General features: G+C 34.4%; 1 protein-coding gene across 1 annotated transcript in view; it reads left to right on the top strand.

Moving 5' to 3' along the window:
* The window catches only part of NRK (Nik related kinase), a 139,675-nt gene that overhangs the window by 68,023 nt on the left and 46,351 nt on the right, over nucleotides 1-25,301 (top strand). Inside the window, exons 3-9 of the mRNA XM_081792367.1 lie at nucleotides 2,533-2,589; nucleotides 3,929-4,000; nucleotides 11,287-11,412; nucleotides 14,518-14,628; nucleotides 16,107-16,197; nucleotides 18,846-18,976; nucleotides 20,629-20,683. Of these exons, the coding sequence (XP_081648493.1) occupies nucleotides 2,533-2,589; nucleotides 3,929-4,000; nucleotides 11,287-11,412; nucleotides 14,518-14,628; nucleotides 16,107-16,197; nucleotides 18,846-18,976; nucleotides 20,629-20,683 (643 nt within the window). The remainder of the gene's footprint in view (nucleotides 1-2,532; nucleotides 2,590-3,928; nucleotides 4,001-11,286; nucleotides 11,413-14,517; nucleotides 14,629-16,106; nucleotides 16,198-18,845; nucleotides 18,977-20,628; nucleotides 20,684-25,301) is intronic.

Here is a 25,301-nt window from a genome sequence, read left to right as displayed (position 1 = left end):
GCAAGAACTGGAGTTAAGTCAAGGTGCCAGCATTTCTAGAGTTATTCCAGTTACTGGAAAATCTTCTGATCCATTTCTGACACATGACCCCATTTACAAATTGTGGCATGCTCAATAAAATTGAAGTAACCTTAAACACATGAGATTAAAACCTATCAGCTTTAGGGCACCTGGGTGGCTCAGTCAGTTGAGCATCTGACACTTGATTTCAGCTCATTGTTTGTGGGATTGAGCCCCATGTTGGGCTATGCACGGAGCCTGCTTGGGATTCTCTCTCTCTCTCTCTCTCTCTCTCTCTCTCTCTTTCTTTCTTTCTCTGTCTCAAAATAAATAAATATTTTTAAAAAAACTATCAGCCTTATCAGTGGGGAAAAATAGAGAAGTGTTGACACTCTTATGTAGCATGTAACATTAGTGGTAATGGTAGAGAATTCTTTTCCTTTTGATTTTCTTTGATCAGTTGGCTTTGTTTTGATGAGAGGACTTGTAAGAATCATCTAAAAATAGTATTCATATACTTCAAAGTGTATACTTTATAAAAGAGATTTGACAACAAACAAGTAATATATTTAAGGATCACATTTCTGAAATCAATCTTTTGCATTTACTCACTTGACAGGTTACCCAAGATATTAACAGTACTATTGAGACACACCACCCCTCATTTGATCATTCTATAAGTAAAAAAGTGTTGCTGTCTTTCACATGAGATCTGTGATTAGTAACAGTCCTTTGGTTTGAATACCCTTGTATTTCCTACAGCTATGGCAACAAATCCACAAATTAAGTGGCTTAAAACAACAGAAATTTATTCTCTTATGTTTCTCAAGGCCAGAAGTCTGCAAGGCCATTCCTCCTCTGAAGGCCCTAGGAGAGAATCCTTTCTTCTCTCTTACTAGATTCTAGTTGTTGCCAGCAATCCTTGGAATCCCTTAGCTTGTGGTTGCATCACTCCAATTTCTCCTGTCTTCACATGGCCATCCTCCCTTTGTGTGTGTGTCTGTGTCTCTGTGTCTGAATCTCCCTCCCCTTTCTCTTACCAAGGCAGCAATCATTGGCCACTTTAATGCAGTATGACCTCATTTAACTTGATTACATGTGCAAAGACCTTATTTTCAATTAAGGTCACATTCTGAAGTTATCAGCCTAAATTTGGGGGAGACTGTAATTCACTACAGCCCCCAAATCAAATATTCTTCTAGAAACGGCATTATGTTTTAAGTTGAAGCTCAACTCATATCAACACAAACTTGAATTTTGGGGGCTCCTGGGTGGCCCAGTCAGTTGAGCACCTGACTCTTGATTTTGGCTCAGGTCATGATCTAACAGTTCGTGAGTTCAAGCCCCACATTAGTCTCTGTCCTGACAGTGCAGAGCCTACTTGGGATTCTCTCTCTCCCTCTCTCTCTCTCTCTCTCTAAATAAACTTTAAAAAACGGATTTTTTTTCTATGACTACAAGTTGAAATATATTAAAAGGCACCAGCCACACAATGAGAATTCATATTCCAAACATCTATATCCATTTTTGAAAATTATAAATCTATAACTTGCATTTACATTTAGGATAAGATTAAATTTTGGAACTCATAACATTTTCAATGAGAAAGAATCTTTCAGAACTTCTTCCTTTCATAAATATCATTGGTTCTTAGGACTGAGGGCATACCAAACGGTTTACAGTCATTGAATTACTTATGTATCACTCTTACCTATGATCATTATGGAAAAACCTGTTTAGTGTATACGAGGGTCCAGTGGAAAGATGTATCTGTTTAATACCACATAATCAGTTGAAAAATGTTGAGTATTAACATCTCCTTTTTTCCTATCTTCAATCTGAAATTTTTATTTTCCATTTAAATTCTCTGGTGCCATGTAAACCTAGACTAAATATACTAAGAAAGCAGTACCTTCAAATAGCCAACTATGTCCACTGTTTAATACAAACACAAAAAAGCAAAACTACTCCATAAACTTGCTTGATTTTTCAAGTCAGTTGGTTGGAGTTTCTTTAAAATATTCACAATTTGATTTTTCTGTTCTCTATGTAGTACCTGATATTTCATCTCTGTGTAATATGCTATATTCCATAATAGGCTACAATGTTTTAACTTAATTAATTATTTAATTAAAATTTTTTAATTCCAGTTAACACACATTGTTATATTAGTTTCAGGTGTACAATATAGTGATTCAATGATTCTATATATTACTCAGTGCATCAAGATAAGTGTACTCCTAATCCCCTTTACCTGTTTTACCCACCTTCCCACCCACCTCCCTTCTGATAACCATCAGTTTGTTTTCTATAGTTGAGACTCTGTTTCTTGGTTTGCCTCTGTCTCTCTTTTTTTTCACTTCACTCATTTTTTTATTTCTTAAATTCCACATATGAATGAAATCTTATAGTATTTGCCTTTCTCTGACTGACTTATTTCACTTAGCAGTATACTGTATCCATTCATCCATTGATGCCTGCTTCTTGATTATATACATGGCATTTAATGTTTATTACTCTCCTGTGTTTCAGGGACTCCATGAAAAAACTGGTGCATTTACAGCTGTTAAAGTGATGAATGCTCGTAAGGTAATGTATCTTATCCATATATTGTTGAATTTAATGGTATCCTATGGACTTAGATACACAGCTCAGAAAATATTGTATTTGTTTTTCATCATTATTATACATAATTATAATTATGTTGATCTAGATTTATTATATGTGTCATTTAATATTATTTCTATCCATAGTATATTATCTTTATTATTGATTTATTGTAGTTATACATAAAAATGTTTCACTCACAACAAAAAGTCTACATATTTTGGTATTCTATAAGAATAAGGAAAATATCTATATTCCTGTATATTTCTAATTTATTATCTTTTTCTAAGGATAGCAAAGAGGAGATTTCCTCTAATGTTGTGTTAATCCTTCTGTGTTCGATCATATACTTTTCCCTGTCCAATCTTTCCTTTTGAGAATTGAGGCCATTAGAGTCTCAATGAAAGGTAGAAGGAAAGAAATTGTCAGAGATGCACATTTTTCAGACATTTTCTGACAGATGAGCAAGAGAGACAGTTTAATTGGCATTGTTCCTGCTAACATTTATAAAGTTGCGTCATGGTTCATAACATATTGTCATAGAATTTGCTAAGTACTGATTTCTGTCTTCTTTCTTCAGCATGAGTGCCTTACTTTCTCTAGATAATATTAGCATGAACATAGCAAAAGTCAAAAAAAATTTTCACTTCACTATACCTTAAAGAAAAATTCTCAAATGTTATGTTTGAAAAACTATACATATTTACTGAACCATTGTCAATGCCATAAACTGTTATTTTTCAATTTGTGCAAGGAGTGAATTGCTGAAACTATTTAAAGAGTTGCATGCTTTTTATTTTGCCAGTAAATGTCAAATGTTGCAAACCAATGTTAATTTTAAGATATTTTGAGGTTTTGTGGATTTATTTTGCCCTACAAATCATGGCTTCCAAACAATCAGCCCAGTACTTTTTTAGTGAGACTATCTAACATACTTATTATCCTTGTTTTGACTTGAGAGACCTTTGACTGACATTTAATCTACATTTTAGATACTCTAACTTTTGAAATATTTAAAACTCATTTTCAGACCATAGATAGTTTCAATTACTGTGTTTTGTAAGGAAAAATAGAACTTTACTAACATCTAATTGTAATTTTTCCATTAATATGGTAGTTAAATCTGTTATTTTGAATTTGGTGCCAATTTTCTGGATATATAAGAATCTGATTTTTAGGTAAAATTATTAGTGAAAATTGAAAGAGGAATAATATTATGTCACTCTTACATTTGATGCCCAAAGAACACAAAGTATTTAAGAATAAATCATTTTCAAAGTGTACTAGTAGGTCTAATAACATTTTGTTCTTGGTTTTGCAGACCCCTTTACCTGAAATAGGAAAACGAGTGAGAGTGAATAAATATCAAAAGTCTGTTGGATGGAGATACAGCGTGAGTACAGAAAGTCTCCTTTAGCTCCCAAGTTGTCTTTCCTTTAATTTTCACCTTTAAACTAACCCTTGTATCATTATCTTTAGAAGGCCATAACTAAAATATTCTTGCCTGGAAGTGATAACATATTATCTTTTAACACATTCACATAGATCAATCATTATATTTGAACACTAACATCGTCAGAAATCAGGGGCTAGAAGAAACAGTTCCCTGAACAGGTAAGTGTTGAAAGCAGGTGAAGGATTAATTATATCCACAGAGTATAGAGCACTCTAGCTGAGTAGCAACAAAGGAGATGATGAAACCAAGAGCAAATTTTGCCTTAAATTGGCCCTGGTAAGGTCTTTTTTATACCTTTTACATGGTATTCCAGACTGATTGGTTATTCCCCCATTATGATTCTAAGAAACATTGCTATTGTATATGAGTTAAATGAGGACTACTCTTTTTTTTATTGTAAGAACAATAGCAGACAGAAAACCACAGCTATCCAACATAAAAGTCTTCAGATATCTGGCACAGTACTTGAATACATAAAGGAGTGGAAATGCTTTGTACTTGAAGCTCTTTAACTTCCTTACAAAGCACTCTCTATGACTAATAATTTGCTAGCTCTAGAATACAATCATACAAAGAAAATTCTTCTTCAGTAGATGTTGGTGACCTATCAAAATATTGTATGAGCCTAAAAGCAGAATTCCTGTTCTTATCAATTTTATTAAAACTTTTTAAACTGTTTATTTATTTTTGAGGGAGAGAGAACATGAGCAGGAGAGGGGCAGAGAGAGAGGGAGACACGGAATCTGAAGCAAGCTCCAGGTTCTGAGCTGTCCGCACAGAGCCCAATGGGGGGCTCGAACCCTCTAACCGAGAGATCATGACCTGAGCTGTAGTTGGATGTTTAACCGACTGAGCCACCCAGGCACCCCATTATCAATTTTGTTAATTGACCTTTTTTTCTTACACTTCTCCTCAGCTGTCTGGTATTCAAATATTTCAACCTTTTGTGTCTTAATAAATATGCTCTCAGGATTTAGGATAACTTTTTCCATTAACCCAATCACATTCAGAGAAAGTTTGTATTTATATTAGAAAGGTATTGGCAAACAGCTTCTTGATTGATCTAGTAAGTACCAGGCTCCTGTTTTGTTTACAATGTATCTCTGGAATCAAAGCCTATCCAAATAAAAGAGGTAGTACTGATTAATCTAACACACTTTGGTAGATCAAGAAGCTGCGAAGTGTAAGGTATGAAAAATATAATTGATTAATTTTGGTTTCATCACACATTTCTGTTAATAAGTTCCTTTAAAGATCTTTCCCAAACCCTCTCTGGTATTCTTTCCACAAGGAAAAATATTTTGGTTCTAGAATGGGGTGAAATTATAAAGGAAGTTGTCGCATCCTTGAGCTGTCTCTTTCTGACAAAAATTAGGATATTCAGGCCACGCTGGGACAACTGGCCCTGAGCCAGGAAATGCTATAGCATCATATTACTGAGATATTTGTGAGAGTTTTAAATTACCTACTTGGCCTGATGGATATAATGTACTTATGTGTTTCTCACAAGCTCAACTTCCTGTTAATTGAGAATGGCAAACACACTAATGCTTTTCAAACATATCTGATCTTGGTTTATTGGTTTTGGGAGAGTTTACATTTATGTGGGAAACTCACTCTTAAAAGTTTTTCTAGTTGGGAACTTTGAACTCTCTGATTATATATTTTAGGAAGAAAAATAACTGCTAGCTGATCAGTCAATTAGTATTTATAAATCATCTTGAATCCTTTGGGATAAGAAGGTTGTGACTTACACACACATCTCTTTGAGTCAGGGGTTTATGGAAATAGCAATAATGTGGAAGTCCAGACACACAAATCTAAATCCCAAGTCTACCACTAAACAGCTAAGAAATACTTGGGAAACAGGTCTTACTTCTCTAGGCCTCAGATTCCTCATACGTAAAATGCACCAGAATATTTGGCCTACTTATAAACAGAGTTAAAAATATGGTCAAATGCAACTGCATAGCTGCCTTGAGCCCAGCCATTCTTCTATTCTTGCTTGTGGACATGACCTTTCTAACTCAGAAGGAAAAAAAAAAAAAGCTCTATGATAATCAAACTACCAAACAAGTTAAAGGACTCAGGCTGGCCCCTGCTTCTCTTTTACATGTTCTTTGTGTTCTTACCCTCACACCATCATCTCATTCTTATTTACTGCACTCTTTATGAATTCATGTTCCTTTCAACCCAGTGATGGTGGCTTGCTAGGTACTGACAATGCCCATGTACACATAGAATTGCTAGTTCCTGAGGTTTATTTCTATACAATGGCAGATGTTGTTACCATTTCAAAGGACAGCCATATCTGAAGTAAAGCAGAAAGTTCAATGGTCCTACATGACAAGAATGAAAGTCACGAGGATCAATTTTTAGCTTTGTAGAAAACAGGTTAAGGGAATTCAAAGAGAACTTATTAACTGAGCTTCCTTGGGAGGCTGGGATGACACTGGAACCTGGACTTCTATATGATTCTCATGCTACAAGTTAATTGTTTTATTTATTTCTGCCTTTATGACACAATAAGTACAGAGAACCTGGAGAAACCAGGCCTCATCCCCTTCTCCCAAAGACAAATAGGTGTCTAGATTTTTTTTTAGTTGTTGAATATTTATGGGTAAATCCACTGGAAAATCCCAGAGAAATGTTAAAGGATGTTCTTCAGCTGCTAGCCATTTCTCTGAGATTTCAAACTTTTTATAAGGTATTATGAAAACTTGGGGACATTTCAGAACCTAGTACATTGCCTTATATTTATTTTATAACTATTTTTTAAAGTCTAATTACACTATAGCTAAAGATTAAAAACATTGCTCATATTTCCTACTGGGTCTGAGAGAATAAACTAAGAAGGAAAATGATAACTGACTAGATATATTCAGCTACCTATTAATTTCAGCTAAAATATCTATTTCCCCCTACCCCCAGGTCATCAAGCCAATATAATTGAAGGAAATTCTGGGGAGAACTAAAGATAAAGGTTAATTCCTTAATTTCTTTTCATGCCAGTTGGCCCTTTCTGATTCATTGCCCGAAAGAAGTCAAAGGTATCCTTTTTCACTGGATTTCAGAATAGGAGCTCAACTGTATTTTTAATTTAAAAGTGTTCTTTTCTATTTTTAATTGTTGAGGAACCTCCATACTGTTTTCCACAGTGGCTATACCAACTTGAATTCCTGCCAACAGTGTGTGAGATTTCCTTTTTATCCATATCATTGTCAACACTTGTTATATCTTGTCTTTTTAATTTTAGCCATTCTACTGAATAAAATAAGTAGGACTGAGAAAGACAAATACCATATGATTTCATTCATATGGAATCTAAAAAAGGAAATGAATAGACCAAAATCAGAGTCAGACATAAATACAGAGAACAAAGTGATGGTTGACAAAGGGGAGGAGGTGGGATAAAATGGATGAAGGGTAGTGGGAGATACCGACTTCCAGTTATGGATGAGTCAGTCACAGGGATGAAAAAGGTACAGAATTAAGGAATATAGTCAATTATATTGTAATAGTGTTGTATAGTGACAGTTGGTAGTTACACTTGTGCTGAACATAGTATAACATATAGAGAAGTTGATTCACTATGTTATACACCTGAAACTAATGTAGCATTGTGTCAACTATACTCAAATAAAAAAATTAATAAAAAAATTCTTTTTGGTCAAAAAAGTCTTTACATACTACAACATATATTTATTTTGCACAATAACAGTACTCTTGAAAAGTTATATAAATGGAACCTTTATAATGCAGTGAGAGAGCTTTTTTATTTACAATCAAATGAAATTTAGAGCTAGTAGGCATTCAAAAGACCCAGGTAGTGAATTCTTTTGTCAAGTGGGAGATCACTACCTGAGTCATTTTATATCACCCTCAACTTCATTATACATTATCCTGTATTCATCAATGATTGTGTCATTCATGTTTGTGAATCTTATTTCCTTGTATGTAAGTTCCTTTAAATTAGGAATATTATATCTAAATGCATAAACCAATGATATGCTCATCGGAAATTCCCAACAATTTAAGTTACTTTTTTGTAAGTTAATATTTTAAGATATTTTTCTCCAATGCATTGCATCTGTATACATATAAAGTGTCATGATTTTTAAATTATTGAGAAGGAAAAAGCTGTTTTTAGATTGGCTAAGAATAGTTACAGATGGATTATGGAAACTACCTGATTGTCACGGTACAAGGGGACAGCTAAATCTTTAGGGAGAGAGAATAGCTTCCCATTTCACTCCACTATAACAAATGTGATGAAAGTAAAAGCTGATGTTGTAGATTAGGGTAAAAAGTGGAGAAAGGTGTACAGTTCTAATAACACTAGTGCAAGTGAGAAGGTGAAGTAACATAGATACTGTATGATAATACCTTACATTTATAGCATTCTTCTTTCAAGAACTTCAAAGAACTTTAAATATATTGTCCCATTTGGTTCTACTAATATTCCATTTAGATAGGTAATGGCTAACTTCCATCAGACTTCGGAGGATAAATTCAACCTTGGGAAAATTAAGTAAATTTCCAACTTTTAGCTATTTGTTCTAAAACCCATGTGTCCTTATGCCCAGTGTAGATGCCCTTTTCTGATGACATCATACTGTCTTCTTCTAGAAATAGCTCTTAAAATTATGTATTCTACCTTGGTGAACCCATCCAAAAAGATAGCTTCAGTTATCACTACAGAGATAATTCTCAAAAACATACCTTTAGCCCTGACCTATACCCTGAGTGGCAGCCTCGTATCTTTATTCTATGTAATTCTACACATCCATAGAAAGGAAGTGCATTTATTCTTATTGATGTAGAAATGTGTGCTTTGGGTATTGAATAAGACATGCGAGTTGCAGAGTAGTGAAATATATATATTCTGCAGGAATAAAAATGTCTGGAGGAATATACACTCAACTGTTACCATTGGTAGGAAGAAATGTTCAGTGATTGTGAAGTACTTACATATTTTATTTCATATATGTAAATATATTTTATCCATATGTATCACTGTTGTGGTTAAGAAAATAAATGACTTTAAGCATATCTTTTAAAAAAATTAGCACAGATCAAACCAGTACCTTTGAAATGCAGTGAGTCAGAGGGGCACCTGGGTGGCTCAGTTGGTTAAGCACCCAACTCTTGATTTCAGCTCAGGTCATGATCTCACAGTTTGTGAATTCAAGCCTCACCTCAGGCTCTGTGCTGACAGTGTGGAGTCTGCTTGGGATTCATTCTCTCTCTCTCTGTCTCTCTCTCTCTCTCTCTGCCTCTCTCTCTCTTCAAAAATAAATAAATAAACATTTCAAAAATGCAATGAGTCACAAACCAAGTCAGTGTGGTTACATGTATAAGGATAGATATACAGATCAATGGAATAGCACTAGTTCCATATACCTATGGTCAAGTGATTTTTGACAAGATAGCAAAGACAATACATGGGGAAAAAATAGTCTTTTCAACAAATGATGCTGAGATAAGTAGATATCCAAATGTAAAAGAATGAACTTAGATCCCTACTTTATTTAACAATTAAGGGGCGCCTGGGTGGCTCAGTCAGTTGGGCGACCTTCTTGACTCAGATCATGATCTCACAGATCTTGAGTTTGAACCCTGCATCAGACTCTGTGCTGACAGCTCAGAGCCTGGAGCCTGCTTCCAATTCTGTGTCTCCCTCTCTCTCTCTCTGCCCCTCCCTTGCTCTACGTTCTGCCACTCTCCTTCAAAAATAAATAAACATTAAAAAAATTGAAAATTAACTCAAAATGATCAAATACCTAAATGTGAGAACTAAAACTATAAAATGCTTATTAGAAGAAAACATTGGGATAAATATTCATGACCTTAGTTTTGGCAATGGATTTTTAGATATGACACCAAAAGTATAAACAATAAAATAAGAAATCAATAAATCAGACTTTATTAAAATTAAAAATTTTGTTTCTCAAAGAACACTATCAAGATAGTGAAAAGACATCCCACAGAATGAGACAAAATGTTTGCAAATCAAGTACCTTATCAAGTACTTGGGTCCAAGATGTATAAATAAATCTTACAATTCAATAATGAAAAGACAAATAACATAATTAGAAAACAGGGGCAAAGATTTTCAACTAGACATTCCTCTGAAGATCATATACAAATGGCCAATGAGCACTTGAACAGATCATTAATATGATCAGTGATCAGGGAATTTTAAGCCAAAACTACAGTGAGATACCCTTGACACCCACTAGGACAGTTATAATAATAAAACAGAAAATAATATGTGTTGATTAGGGTATGGAGAAATTGGAATCATCATTGCTGTTAGGAATGTAAATAGGTGCAGCAGTGGGGAAATGATTTGGCATTTCATCAAAATGTTAAATACAGAGTTACTATTTGACCTAATAATTTCACTCCTATGTATATACCAAAAAGAAATAAATATATATATTCACCAAAAAGAAATAAAAGTATATATTCAAATAAAAATTTGATATGAATGCTCACAGCAGCATTATTAATAATAGCCAAAAGAGAGAACTAACCCAAATGTCTATCAGTTAATAAATGGAAATGAAAATGAATAAAATAATGATATATTTTGCAATATGGGCGAAACTTGGGGAAAAAAGTTAGTCACAAAAGTCCACATATGAAATGATTTTCATTTATATAAAATGTCCAGGATAGATACATCTGTAGAAATAGAAAATATATTAGTGGTTCATTAAAGCTGGTATGTGTTTGTAGGAGAATTTGTGTGTGATAACTAAAGGGTATAAGGTTTCCTTTTGGGGTGATAAAAATATTTTAAAAGGGATTGTGGTGATGGTTGCATAATTCTGTTAATATACTAAACACCATTGAATTTTCACTTTAAATTGACGAGTTGTATGGCATGTAAATTATATTCCAATAAAACAGTTACAAAATAAACAAAATGTAATGATTCTTTTCAGTGAAAACTTTATACAATGGCCATTGCTGCTGGTGTAGGGATCACACTTTCAGAACCACTAAATTAAAAGATCTTCATTTAAGCTTTATTTTCTCCAAAATTCCCGGTTAAACAGAGATCTCCATTCTCTGATAATTCTAGTTGAGATTATATTATAAATTGCTGTGGGGTATAATGGGTGGCCATAGAATTTCCTTTGTTCTACTCTAGGATCCCATAGTCATTAACTGGCATAGTTTAGGAACTTTATTGTCCATTGTTTATTCTGCAGGATGAGGAAGAGGATCTCAGGACTGAACTCAACCTTTTAAAGAAGTACTCTTTCCACAAAAACATTGTGTCCTTCTATGGTGCTTTTTTCAAGCTGAGCCCCCCCGGCCAGAGGCACCAACTTTGGGTATGTATTTAACCTTGATCTTATTTCCAAAGACTAAATCTCACTTGAGGAAATACATTTTCACAAGCTGAGATGCACTTTTGTGCACTTACAGGAATACTTAAACACTCCACTGCTCAAAGTAGTATGACAAAATGTGTTCTGATTCCTGGAGATGGGAGTAATAAAGTATGGAAAAGTAACATAAGTTCCTGGCAAGGGTCTTCAGGGTAAAATAGAGGAGGACTCAAATGAACACTGGGAATATCTAACATGTTTCTTTTTAAATATCGTTTTGCTGCTTTTAACTTTTTCTGTATATTTGCTGGTAAATTAGAGGTATGGCTAAGGAGACTACCTGATGGACTTGCAAATAATGACTGGATAAGTATCAATTCTAATTAGCATTCAGCATGAACATATGGATACATTTAAGTTTTTTCTAAGGAAATGCACTTATGTTTAAACATAAATCCCGGAAGTTCTTTTCTTATTTGTTAGTTGACTTATCTTTTTCTTAGTCTACTTATACCTATACTGTCACAAATTAAAGATCAATGAGATATAAATTGTAGAGGGTAACTAAAACATAAGCTACAGTTACCAGAATGTTGCTGCCTCCCACTTTGGCAGAAATAGTCAAATAACAAGAAAATGAGCTCTGGTCAGAGATATGTTTATTTCAAAAGGAATATTTAGAACAGAAGTGGGGTCAGTGTCCAATTGCTAGCTACATTTCCATTTCCATTTCAAGTCAAGAATAGTATTGTGGGTTTTTTTTCAAAATAATAACTAAGAATTTTAAGAACCTTCAGTTGTCAAGGAAAGATTGTTCCACTTTACATAATGGACTTTAGGAAGCAGGGCAGTGGACATGATAGAAATATTTTCAACAAGGAACTGAATTGAAATAGTGGTTCTCAAACTTTAGTGTGCATCCGAATCTCCTGGAAAGCCTGATAAAACACAGATTGCTGAGCTCTACCCATAGGGTTACTGATTCCGTTGGTGTGGGGTGTGGGCCCATGAATTTGCACTTTTTAACAACAGATGATGATGTTTATGCTACTGGTCTGGGTACCACACTTTCAAAACCACCAAATTAGACATCTTCACTTTAATCCCATTTTATTCCAAATGTCCAGTTAAGTAAATCTTCTTTTGTCTGACAACTCCAGTTGGCATTTCATTAAATATTGCTGTACACCTTTAATGACTATTGGTATATTTTTGGCATACAATATTTGTCTTTTAATATAATTTTACTTACAATTTTTTTCCTCTTGCCTGTATGGCAGTCTCCTTATTAGATGTATTTATCAGTACTCAATTCATTCAATTATTCAACATATTTATTCAAAACCATCTATTTGCCAGGCCTTCTGCTAGATTCTGAGATTACATTGATAAGCTGAACAAACATGTCCCGGACCTGTTGGAATTTACAGTCCATTTGCAATAACCAGTATCAGTCAAATAATCACACAAATGAGTATTTAATTAGTCAGAAGGGAAATAACATGCTTCTATGTGGGCAAATAGCATGCTTCTATGTGGGCAAATAACAAAGGAATCTAAATTAAGTAGGGAATGAGAAACTCTTCTTTAATAAACTTTTTTTTTGAACTGAGATCTGAAGGATGAATAAATTATTTGTGGAGGTAAGAGTTTTAATGGGACCATTTACACTGTCTTGCCCATATAAATCAAAATAAATAGGAAGTAAGTAAATGACTAAATGATTACCATTTATAAAGTGTATGTGCCAGGCATCATGCTTACAAAGCTGGGAAAATAATTGAAAATGTCTTTATGTTCCTTTAAGACTAGAGCTCTTCTGACTTAAGTAACATTAGCAAGATTTTTCCAGGGTACATCTGAATGAATGGCTTTAATTTATGTTTGTCATGGTTCAAAAGGGGCCACTTTGCTTCCATTACCACAGTTGTACATGTTGTGACCATTTCATACAGTTAACATGAAAATTAAACTTTCGTGGTTTCTCTGTATAATTAGTTTTGTTAGGCAATTTCTTCTCTTCTTTTTTGTGAGAGTGTACTTATGTGAAAGACATGCAATAATATGAATTGTGAACAAATATAAATTAAAGGAATGATTTACTGAAAAGAAAATGTTAGCGTTACAACAAGAAATGAGGTAGACTTTACATATTCATGATTTGGGGCATATCCTTTAGGTTTCCTTCATCTACAGCAATAATTAACTTGCCTACAGTTTAAAAAAAAATGTTTTGTTGTATTTATAAAGAGGTTTTGACACGGGCACTAATGCAGAAACCTGTGCTTAAGAAAAGTTTGTTGGGTTGATTATAATAGATATATTCTCTTTTACATTGTCCAGGCCTCTAGCCAGCTAATATAGGAAAGGAAGTTTACTAGTTTAGTACCTGATTAATTGATGGCAAAAAGATAAATTTTCTGAGAAATTTTTATTAATAAACTAACATTTGAACAAGATGGTTTCAGTGATAATAGCCTTAAAATAGAGTTTCCTTAGCAGTAAAGTCATTTGGGAAAAATGCCCTATAGGAATACAATTGATAGTTTACCCCTTGAAATTGTAGTTTGCCACTATCTCAGGAAACAATAATCTAGAATTTAAAAACAAAAACAAAACAACAATAGCAAACAAATTTAGTCTTAATGTTGAAGTGCAAATTCTTTTAAGATCCTTCTATCCTGCTTCTTCACTTTGCAATCAAATTGTTCCTTCAATGATCTTTTCTGTTGCACTCCAGGCATCACTCAGGCTTGTCTCCTGCACAAGCTTTCTACAGGAATATAGTCATTCTTTTTTCAATAAACTGAATATTCTTCCTTCTCTTTATATCTAAACACTATCCTTCAAGGCTTAGCTCAAATTCTACCTCTTGGTTAAATATCCCTGGTGTGGTACCTGCCTTCCCTCCCTCCACTGATCTTTGGATAGGTTCCAACTCTTTAATTCCACTAGCCTTTAGAGTCTCCCACCAGACAGTTGAGCCAGTATTTGCAATGTCTTAATCCCTAACATTACATATAAATACAAGCCATATGGACTAAAACTCTCCAGATATTTTCATAGAATTACTTTCTAATTCTTGACACTTTGCTGACTTCCCTGCAGATGGTGATGGAGTTATGTGCAGCAGGCTCAGTCACTGATGTAGTAAGAATGACCAGAAATCAGAGTTTGAAAGAAGATTGGATTGCTTATATCTGCCGAGAAATCCTTCAGGTGAGTCTTCATATAGTCATTCTCCCCTGCCTTGAAAATACCTGGGAGTAATATATGCAGTGTACTTTATACTTGCTCATACAGGTTGGTTTAAGAATTCTAAACATAATCTCTGGATCAGGATACCAAAAAAGACCTAAAGGCTTTAGAGAAAGCAGATTTTCAGGTGATGTCTATGTCCTTAACTTTAGATAGGTTGCAATATGGGTAACCAGGCCCTTCCAAACCTTGCTCTTTAATGGTCCTGTCAGAGTTAGACTATTGTGTTCATTGGATCATAGAAATAACCACTTGGAATATTTATTACATCATTCAGATTTTTAGAGTTCTTAAAAAAAAAGCTGCACTATATCGTTAGAGATTAAAAGTGAGACAAAAATCCGTGTTTTACAGAATGGCCCCAAACCATCCATAACCATTTTGCAGACAGATATCCTATTTGAAGAATGCCCTACTTTTAAAGCTTGCTTTATTTTGAATACCAAGTTGGATGAGAACAATCTTCTTGATCTACCACACTCAAATTTTTCTGTGTGGCTTAGGTGCTTAGGGTCACCCGAGAAGGATATTAACAGAACTGAATCGGACCACTGATATACTGTTAGAATGTCCTTCCTCCCATCTTAATTGGATTCACTTGTGCTAATAGTGTAACTAGTTGAGTGCAAACTCTATACTGAGTTTAAATTCTGGTTCATGATGTATTAGCTGTGTGTCCTTGAATCAGTTACTTAATTTTTCCAAATCTCACTTTTCTTATCTATAATATGAGGTGATAGTAGTACCTTCCTCAAAGGATTGCAGTGACAGCTTCATAATTTCCTTCATGTAAAGCACTTAGCACAGTGCCTGGCAATAAAGTAAAACAAAATAAAGGATTCAATTAATATTAGCTGTTTTTACTGTTACTTCTGTTATTAATCCCCAGTTATTATCTGGAGCAATCTCACTGAAGCCAGGTCACAGGTTAGTTTTAGTGGTGAACAGGCTGGAGCCAACATAGTAAGCCAATCCAAATTGCAAATGCTTTCAAAGGAATTTCCATAGTCCCCCAAATTATCAGCCTACAAGGTTGACTAGAAAATATTCTGGATTAATGAAATGGTTGAATGAGGAATAGAGTAAAACAGTGGCTATGATATTTAAGGTGTCCAGGTCTTCACTCTTATGGTTAGTTGGAAAGATGGAGGCTAGAAAGGAAGGTAAACGGCCCAATGTATACAAATATTACTTTTTGGTGTTCTTTTCCTTTCATGGGTGTCCTGATTTATTTTCCTTTCCTTATAGCCAAAAGCAGTATTTCTGGGAACTGGTTGTAGTAATTCCAGCCTAAAGAAAGAATTTTGTCTGAAAAAAGCAAATCTGGGCCATTTTTCTAACCAAAAGGTTTTCCAAAAATACTAAGAACAGTACCAGAAAGAGAGAAAATATATATAGTGATGTGACTTTTTAAATAAATATACATTATCTATGTGCAGGGCTTAGCTCATCTTCATGCACACCGTGTAATTCACCGGGACATCAAAGGTCAGAATGTGTTACTGACTCATAATGCTGAAGTAAAACTTGGTAAGTTTGTTCTTGTAGTACTTTAAGTGGTGCCCAAAATATTTTAATGGAGAATAATCCTTTAAGATAACTATGCTTTTATCATTTCATTAACAATATCTGCTACTTATTTAGGCTGTGTCTTCATTGCTTGCAAAACCAGTGAAATTTTGAAAATTTGTTTGGTGAGAAAGGTGGAGCAGGAGAAAAATGCACCATTTACTGCTTCTCTGGAATCCTGTAGTTCAAAACAACTTTTAAATTATAATGGAAGGCTTACATTTTGGTCATTGTTTTACTCTCTATTAAGTATAGGTATTATATTTATTTCAACAATTGAATTGAGTATTTATTATGTGCAAGTTTTTGTGCCATGGACAAGAAACAAAGACAATTCTTCCACATCACAAAGCCATATTTTCCAAAGAACATCAAATAACTTTTAAATTACTTAAGCATAAATTGCTTCTTTGGACTTTCGCCTCAAATATTTGAAGAACTGATATCAGTTGCTCTCATAATATCAAAATCAAGTTCAGAATTAGAAATCAAAAGACCAGAAAGTCCCTGGCTTTCTATTCCAAGATTTAAAATGGCATAATTTATTTAAAAATAACCACACATATTGTCTCACAGGCACACAGGGTACAATTTATTGTACCCTTTAATGTTTAATATAAATATTGTTGGTTGGGTTTTAAATAATACCATATGATTAATGTTAGTACTATGCGATGGAAGATAACCTCATTGATATAGAATATAAATCACTGGTATTAAATCCTGTATTATTTTTAAATGATATCAGTTCTACCATATCTCTAGCATGACCTTAAGATAGTTCCCATTTTCCTTACAAAAAATATAACCATGGCAGAGATTTTTGTTCATTCATTGAGAATATGTTCATTGAATATTTGCAGAAGAAGCTTGAGTAATAATCGTTCCTGAAATAAGAAAAAAGTAATTTCAAGAAAATGTGTTATGTCTCATGTGTTTAAAAGCTACAAAGCTAGAAATACAATTTTAAGACACTGTGCCAATACCTTGGGGGAATTTGGATCTCATATTCAAATGTGCAGGATAGATAATCTGTTGCAAGGCTACATACATACTATGTTCACATGTGGCAGCACTCCTATATATTTGAGCCAGGTTACTGGCCAACTCTACCATTTGCAATACAGAAGAGAAATTGTTAAGTAAATGAAATGCCACTGAAAAATCTGTCACAAAGTCCATGCACTAAAGCTCATGTACTTTACTCTGTGGGAGAGACCTTTTAGTATGGATAAGAATTTAATCAGGCTTATTTTACATATAACCCATATACATTTGGTTTTACATTTCTCAGATTCCAGGATATTTTTAAGCAACATATTATGAGAAGGTTGCAGAAGGAAAACCCAAAGCCATCAAAAGGGAGTGATAGGAATGAGACTGGAAAATGATCATATTATAATTGCAATTGATAAGTAATCCTTATATTCTGGTCCCTAGGTCATTAAAGAAAAGGTTAAATTATACCACTGTTGAGGTCTCATCTCTACGTTTGTCTTCATTTCAAGCTTTTCTTGTTTCCTTTTCTTCCATCCATCACTGTTTCTTCTAGTCTTTTCTCTTTTCATTTTCTTCCCTGAATGTCATATATTAGCTCATGGCCTTCATAGGTATCTCTTGGCCCTTTAAGTTGGCCCTCAGGGATAGTGAGACTGCTGGGCTCCGATTTAACCTGTTCTCCAAAAATATGTAGATAATGAGATTGTTGAATACCCAGTGATGATTTGCACATATTATAGGCACTTTTTATTCTTGTTAAATCCTTCCTTAAAGAATTCTTTAAGCTCTTAACTTTTTAATTTTTCATTTCTTCTCCTAAATTCTTCAAACTACTATTTAGACAGTGTTGCTATCCATCCTCTAGATTCCTGGAAACCATTCTAAATTAGAAAATCTACTTCATTTTTCATCCCTGAAAAGTTTCATCTACTTTCATTTTTCATCTTTTTTTTTTTCTGGACTAAATAACCCCAGTCTACTTTAGCCTCTTTTCTGTCTGTTACTGAGGATACCATACTAAATATTTTCATATAATGTATCCCACAGATTAATAGAAGACTGAACTTTTACAGTCTAACCTAAGATATAGATACCACAGTAAATATATGCATCTGATTCAGAAGATCTGTAGAAGAACTTAAACTAAATTCTAGCAGAAAACTCATTTTTCTTTATTGGTGTAATAGGACTTTCTAATGTCATGAGCGAGGCTTCCTAATAAGCTACTAATAGGTTTTAGATTTCTTAGATGTTGCTTATAGTGCTGGTCTTCCTCCAGCTTGGTGGCAGATCCAAACACTACATATGTTATCACTTCAGAGGTTCAGGGTATACTGATAGAACTTTATTTTTAATATTCATGGTAAACTTTCAGCCAAACCTACTGTAGATTTATAATAGCACTTCTGAGTCTCTTTCCAACATAAATAGAAGCAAAAGCCTAATTCTCACTCAGTATTTCTGTAGTGGACTTCATGGTAAAGTTTTCTGGGCTGGAATGAAAATCTGTTATCCATTGTGGATTTTGTATTGGCTTTCCAAGTTAAAGCAATAACTTATTGAGCTTTTTGTTACTGATTAATTATTTTGACATATGCTGAATTTTTCAGTGGATTTTGGAGTGAGTGCCCAGGTGAGCAGAACTAATGGGAGGAGAAATAGTTTCATTGGGACGCCATACTGGATGGCACCTGAGGTGATTGACTGTGATGAGGACCCAAGACGCTCCTATGATTACAGAGTAAGTGTGAAGATTCACATAGTGGGAATCAAAGATTGGAAAGGACTTTTAACTAATATTTATTTGTAAATGATAAAAAATAAAAAGCAGGCAACTCCTTTCACATTAAACTCTAATAAGAAAGACTAGCTGCTATTCTTATTTGTGGTTTGATTATATGCATAAATGTAATATTTTCTAAGAATATAGACAACATAGACCACTGGGAATTATGTACATTTGAGGAAGAATGTCTAGTTCATGTTGCTTGCAACTTCTTGGGAAAAATATTATATTATGTGGCTTTATATGGAAATTTAACTTCCAGGGGCAGAGAACTTCGTAAACCTAAAAATGAATGAATGTGAAGCCAATTATTAATCCCCACAGTAACTTAGCTTCAAAAAGAAAAAAAAAATAATTCAATTACTCAGGGTAATGGAGAAAATCCTTGTCATGGTTCACCTCCAGACCACTGAAAATCAGTGGAATAGACAAATTAAGTAACAATTTATGGTATTTATTAAAATTTCCACTGAAATTGCAATTTGGACAATATACATCTATGTACACATTTCAAAAACCTGATGTGGAAAGAAAACTCTCCATTTGTTATAGACTGGAAAAACCACACTCAGTCTTCACATCATAAGTCATCCAAACAATTCATTGTGGCTTCATTGTGTGGAACCTAGGGCTCAATACTTGAAGTTGATTAATTCAAGTCTCATCTCTTTTCCCTTTTCCTTAAATGCCCTCTGCTTGATCTGCAAGCAGATCCATTGAGAGTTTATAGTCTATTGCTATTACAGGCTATGGAGACTATGGAAGTATAATGTTCTTTTAGGTGGCTTGCTATAAAAATGATGCTTTATGCCTGTACAAATTTTTTTTTGCAGTCTTCAAAGGACTTTCACCTATATTAATCATTTATTTTTTTTCATTTTTAGCCTCATTTAATTGAAAGAAAGCTTCAACTTACACCATCACAACAATCATTTGAAGCTAAGAACTCTATTAGCTGAGATTCTCAGAATTCAATTGACTTGTTTAGGAGTCATCCAGCCAGCCAGTGTACCTCCAGCCCTGTGCCCTTTCCATGTTCTAAAAAACGAAGTACAGTTAATAGTGAGGATAATTTCCTTGAGCCTCTTGGAATATCATTTCCTAGAATAACAATAATTATATTATCAATTTACTATATTCAAGTAACTGCTGAAAATGCTTTTTATATATGTTATCTCATTTAATACTCAGACCAGTGCTATGAGGTGGATATCATTATTATCCCCATTTCATATAGGGTAAAATTGAGGTACAGAGAGTTAAATCATTTATCTAAGAGGGCACAGTTAATAGATCTATGTGATTGGATTTCTTCACAGCAAGCTCCTTTTGTTATTTCAGTTAAGGCAGCAATAGCAATACACTCAAGATGAATTTTCCCTACACTGAACCCTATCCCATATCTTTCTGTTGTGTGGTGTAGTACTGGCAGATCACAAGCTTAGATAACATCTTCCTACAACACCATTCTGTAATGAAGGTTCATTGTAGAAAACCCATAAAATGGCTCTGGCATTGACACTCCCCCAACCAAAGATTGTTTTGAAATTCTAAATACTATTAATTTTCCAGCTTAGGTGACTTTGGGTTCATTTTTTCTTTTGCAGAGTGATGTGTGGTCCGTGGGAATCACTGCTATTGAAATGGCTGAAGGGGCTCCTCGTGAGTAAAAATGATGTTTATTTGTTAAAAGCTAGGGAAGCATGCTATACAAATCTGCAACTTGCACCAGTCAGCTTGTCTTGGTCAGACAGATGCCACACTATTGCCAAACCATAAATGCTGGACTTCTGAGTGATTATCAAATGTTCTAGTCAGAATGGCCAGATATATCTATAAAGAGTTTGTGCTTTTCTCTTATTATATTTTATTTTAGGCTTATTGAGTATTATTTCAATTTAGCATCAAAATTATTTGGTACTGACAGTCATAACTAATAAGAATCTGAAGGCTTTCCAGTACATAGTTATTGGTGGAGTATTTAGGTTCCAGAACATTTATAGTCACACACTGCTACTGTTGCAGACTATGACAGTTAAGAGAATCTTCCAGTGTTTCACTGAAAATAAACCAATCCTCAACTCTGGGAAGTGAGTAGCTTTTTGTTTGTTTGTTTGTTTGTTTGTTTGTTTGTTTTTCATTTGGAGTCAGTCAGCTCACGTTTGGTGCCTTCCTTGCTCCTTTTAGCAACTCCAGTGTCCTTAATTGCTCAGAAGACTCAGTTTCCTCTTGTTTCCTCCTCACCCCCATCATTTAAATGATCTGTTAGTATTCTGTTCTCTCAGCACACTGCTTTCTGGTAGGAAAGTAAAAATTAAATGTGAACTTAGATATAAATGATTGATAGCCATCTAATGTATGACACCCATAAGCAGGGCATATCTACTGTCCTCAATACCTAAATCTAAAGGTATAAATGATACATACATTCCTTGTGTCATTGGAAGAGAAGTGAGAGAAATACCTGGAATGTTTTTTTGAGGGGCAGGTGGGTGGAGTGGAATTTCTTTGCTTACCCCTTTCTAAGGAGATCCTATAAGTTCCCACGTTCCTGCATGGTCTGTCGGCACAATGCCCAGACAACAAGCTTTATAAGTTTGAAATATCTTAATACTGTGTTTCAAGTCCAATGGGAGTAATTTCAAGGGGTAGAAATAATGGTAACTTGTCCCTCTTTTCATGCCCCCAGAACTGCAAAGCATCTGTTTTGGGTGAATAAAAACTTAGTGATGGCCACATATATATAATTGAAATGAGACTGGGAAGATGCATATTATTGCTCATCACCTCTTGATTATTTCTCTTTGTGAAACATGCTTAGATTATATTAGATTGAGCAGCAGCAGCAGCACCTTCTCCTCTTCTTTTTCCACCTCTTTCTCCTCCTCCTCCTCTTCCTCTTCTTCTTCCCCTTCTCCTACCCCTTCTTCTTGTTCTTCATCTTCTTCCCCCTCCTCCTCCTCCTCCTCCCTCCTCCTCCTCCTCCTCCTCCTCCTCCTCCTCCTCCTCCTCCTTCTTCTTCTTCTTCTTCTTCTTCTTCTTCTTCTCCTTCTTCTCTTAACAATATGGTATTTCATATGAGTGTTGATGTATGTGTTTTTTTAGGATGCATGACTGCATCAAAGAGTATATGTTTTTTGTTGTTTTGGAATGTTCCTTACCATGTCTTTAAAAAAAACTGTCTTTCTACATTTTGAAGATTTGTACTTCCTAATTCACCTTTATTTTGTTTAATTTTTTCATTCCAAAATATTAAATCATGGGAGAAAAAAAAGGAGTAATGAGCAAACTCACAGAAGGACTACAGAGAAGGAGTTTTGCACAGAATACACAAATGGCAAACTTCTTACAAAAGATGTGTGAGGACCAGGAGTTTATTAATTTACAATGAGAAAAAATAAAACCAACATGCCTAAATAAGTAATCAGAAGGCTGACACTTTGGTGATGAGTAACTTGAAATAGCCACTCTGCTAAAACATTGGTCTTTCATCAGCCTCCTATATTGCCTGGAGTATTAACTTTGGATAGAAATGATCGTCATTAACTTAACTGTAGAAATCCTCCAGGTTTTGATAATTACCGTCTCAGACGGGGTGGCCCTCCAAAGTTACAATTATATGCTAATTGACTCTGAGGTCCAGATAAGAAAATTTATTTCTTTCTCTCTTTTTTTGGTGACTCTCTCCCAGAGATGTAAAAAAAAAAAAAGGGGGGGGGGCACGGAGAACATCTTCTCACTAAAAGGGTGATGTAGAGGTTCTCAGAGGAGAAAAGACCTGTACCATTGCAGGATCCATTGCCAGGATCTTCTTAAGTGCTTGGGTCCTTTCTTCCTTCCTTCCTTCCTTCCTTCCTTCCTTCCTTTCTTTCTTCCTTTCTTTCTTTCTTTTTCTTTCTTTCTTTCTTTCTTTCTTTCTTTCTTTCTTTCTGTTTCTTAAATTATACATATGAGTGAAATCATATGGTGTTTTTCTTTCTCTGTCTGACTTATTTCACTTAGCATTATACCCTATATAAATGTATTTTTAAAGGAGGCTTGCTATTTCAAAGTAATGAGCCTCTAATGGTAAAACATTTAGGCATGTTATATGTGGGGTAAAGGGAGCATCTACTGGAATTCCTAAAATTAGACTATATAGGAAACCTCCACTGTTTGACATAGCTCTTGTACCCACCCTGTACTCCATTCCTTTGTGGACTTCTCATTTCCCTTAATGACAACTTCTTTAGTCTATGCTCTAGCTCTTGACCCCTGGGGGTGTTGTTAGTTGACTAAATGATGCTCAAGTGTTAATAAATGACAACTGTTTAGTATTGTACAAACTCAGTTAAAATATGTTTAAAGGACAGAATCTGGTGACTGAATGGTTATAGTAGGGGAATGAAAAGAACAAAATGTGATCCTGATCTTTTGAGCTTGGGGATAATCCTGCCATCAATTATAAAACTGTACCTCTGTTAATCTTTACCTATGTAATTGAACCAAAAACTTGACCTTTGAACAAGTGCCTTTATATCACTCTAATGAAAGCACCCTGGGGAGTTTTTTCCTACTATCATAAGAAGCTAGTTTGGCATTGTAGTTTTTCTGAGATGTATTTTGGGAGAGAAATGATGACTCTAAAGAGTCACTGATATCATATTGTCCTCACATGAATGACACACCTGTAATATTAGATGAAATGTATTGGTGAGGGTGTGGAGAAAAAGGAATCCTCTTGCACTGTTGATGGAATGCAAACTTGTGCAGTCACTGTGGAAAAGAGTATGGAGGCTCCACAAAAAGTTAAAAATAGAACCACCTTATGATCCAGTAATCACACTACTGGGTATATACCCCAAAAATACAAAAACACTAATTTGAAAGGACATATGCACCCCAATGTTAATTGCAGCATTATTACAATAGCCAAATTATGGAAGTGTCCATCATACATGAGTGGATAAAGATATGGCATACACACATATATCTATCATCTATCTATCTATCTATCTATCTATCTATCTATCTATCATCTATCTATCTACAGGGAATATTACTCAGTCAAAAAAGAATGAAATCTTTCCATTTACAACAACATGGATGGAACTAGAGACTATTATGCTCAGTGAAATAAGTCCATCAGAGAAAGACAAATACCATATGATTTCACTTATATGTGGAATTTAAAAACAAAACAAACAAGCAGAGGAAATAAAAGAGAGAGAAACCAAGAAACAGGCTCTTAACTATAGAGAACAGACTGGTGGTTTCCAGAAGGGAGGTGGGTTAGGGGGATGGGTGAAATAGGTAATGGGGATTAAAGAGTACACATCATGATGAGCAATGAGTAATGTATAGAATTGTGAGTCATTAAATTATGTACCTGAAACTAGTATAATACTGTATGTTAACTATACTGTGATTAAAATTAAAAACTTGATAAAATAAAAAATATATATATTAAGAAAAAAATAAATTTACACTATGGCTCTCCTTTGGGGATATTTTCCAATATAGCACATATTGGAATAGGCTTTTTTTTAATATAGATGTGTGTTTCAAAAAGAGAATGAAAGTCCTATAATTTGGCACAGACCTGAAGTGTCAGAGTGTTAAAATCTTTATTATAATACCAATAGCTAATATTTACTAAGTGCCTACTCTGTGCCAGACACTTTTATGTGTAGGTTAATGCTCACGACATCTCTTTGAAGGAATTCTTGATTTTTTTTTCCAGATAAAGAAACTTAGGCACAGATAGGTTAAGTAATTTGTTTGAGATCACAAAGGCAGAACTAGGATTTGAACCCAAGTGATCTTACTCTAGAGGGTAACAATTTGTTACACTGTATCTACTATTTATACTACACTATATTTAACAATTAATTTAATTTAATTTAAATAAATATACTACACTACATTTAACAATTTGTTACACTATATCTACCTCTTTTCCTAGGACTGTCAGCTTCCAAAACAGATTATTCTCATCTTTTTAGACCACTAAATCATTCTTTATATATTATTGTGCTTAGCTACTTGTTTTGTTGACTTTTTCGGCCTATAATTACAATTTTATAACTACAGATACCTACAACACAAAATACAGAAGAGTATTTGTCTTCATTTTGGGTTTACATCTCTAGATAGAAATCATCCATCACACATTTTGAAATTTGTATCCAGTGTAATTTATTATTAATTTGCCACACCTGATGATGGCGATGCTTGAGGATCTTATAAAATGGACTGTTTGGGGCGCCTGGGTGGCTCGGTTGGGTAAGCGTCCAGCTTC

The sequence above is a fragment of the Panthera onca genome, chromosome X (assembly GCF_046562875.1).
Source record: "Panthera onca isolate mPanOnc1 chromosome X, mPanOnc1 haplotype 2, whole genome shotgun sequence".
NCBI classification, from domain to species: Eukaryota; Metazoa; Chordata; class Mammalia; order Carnivora; family Felidae; genus Panthera; species Panthera onca.
The sequence above is the reverse complement of the archived record's forward strand: the minus strand, read 5'-3'. Positions and strand labels throughout refer to the sequence as shown.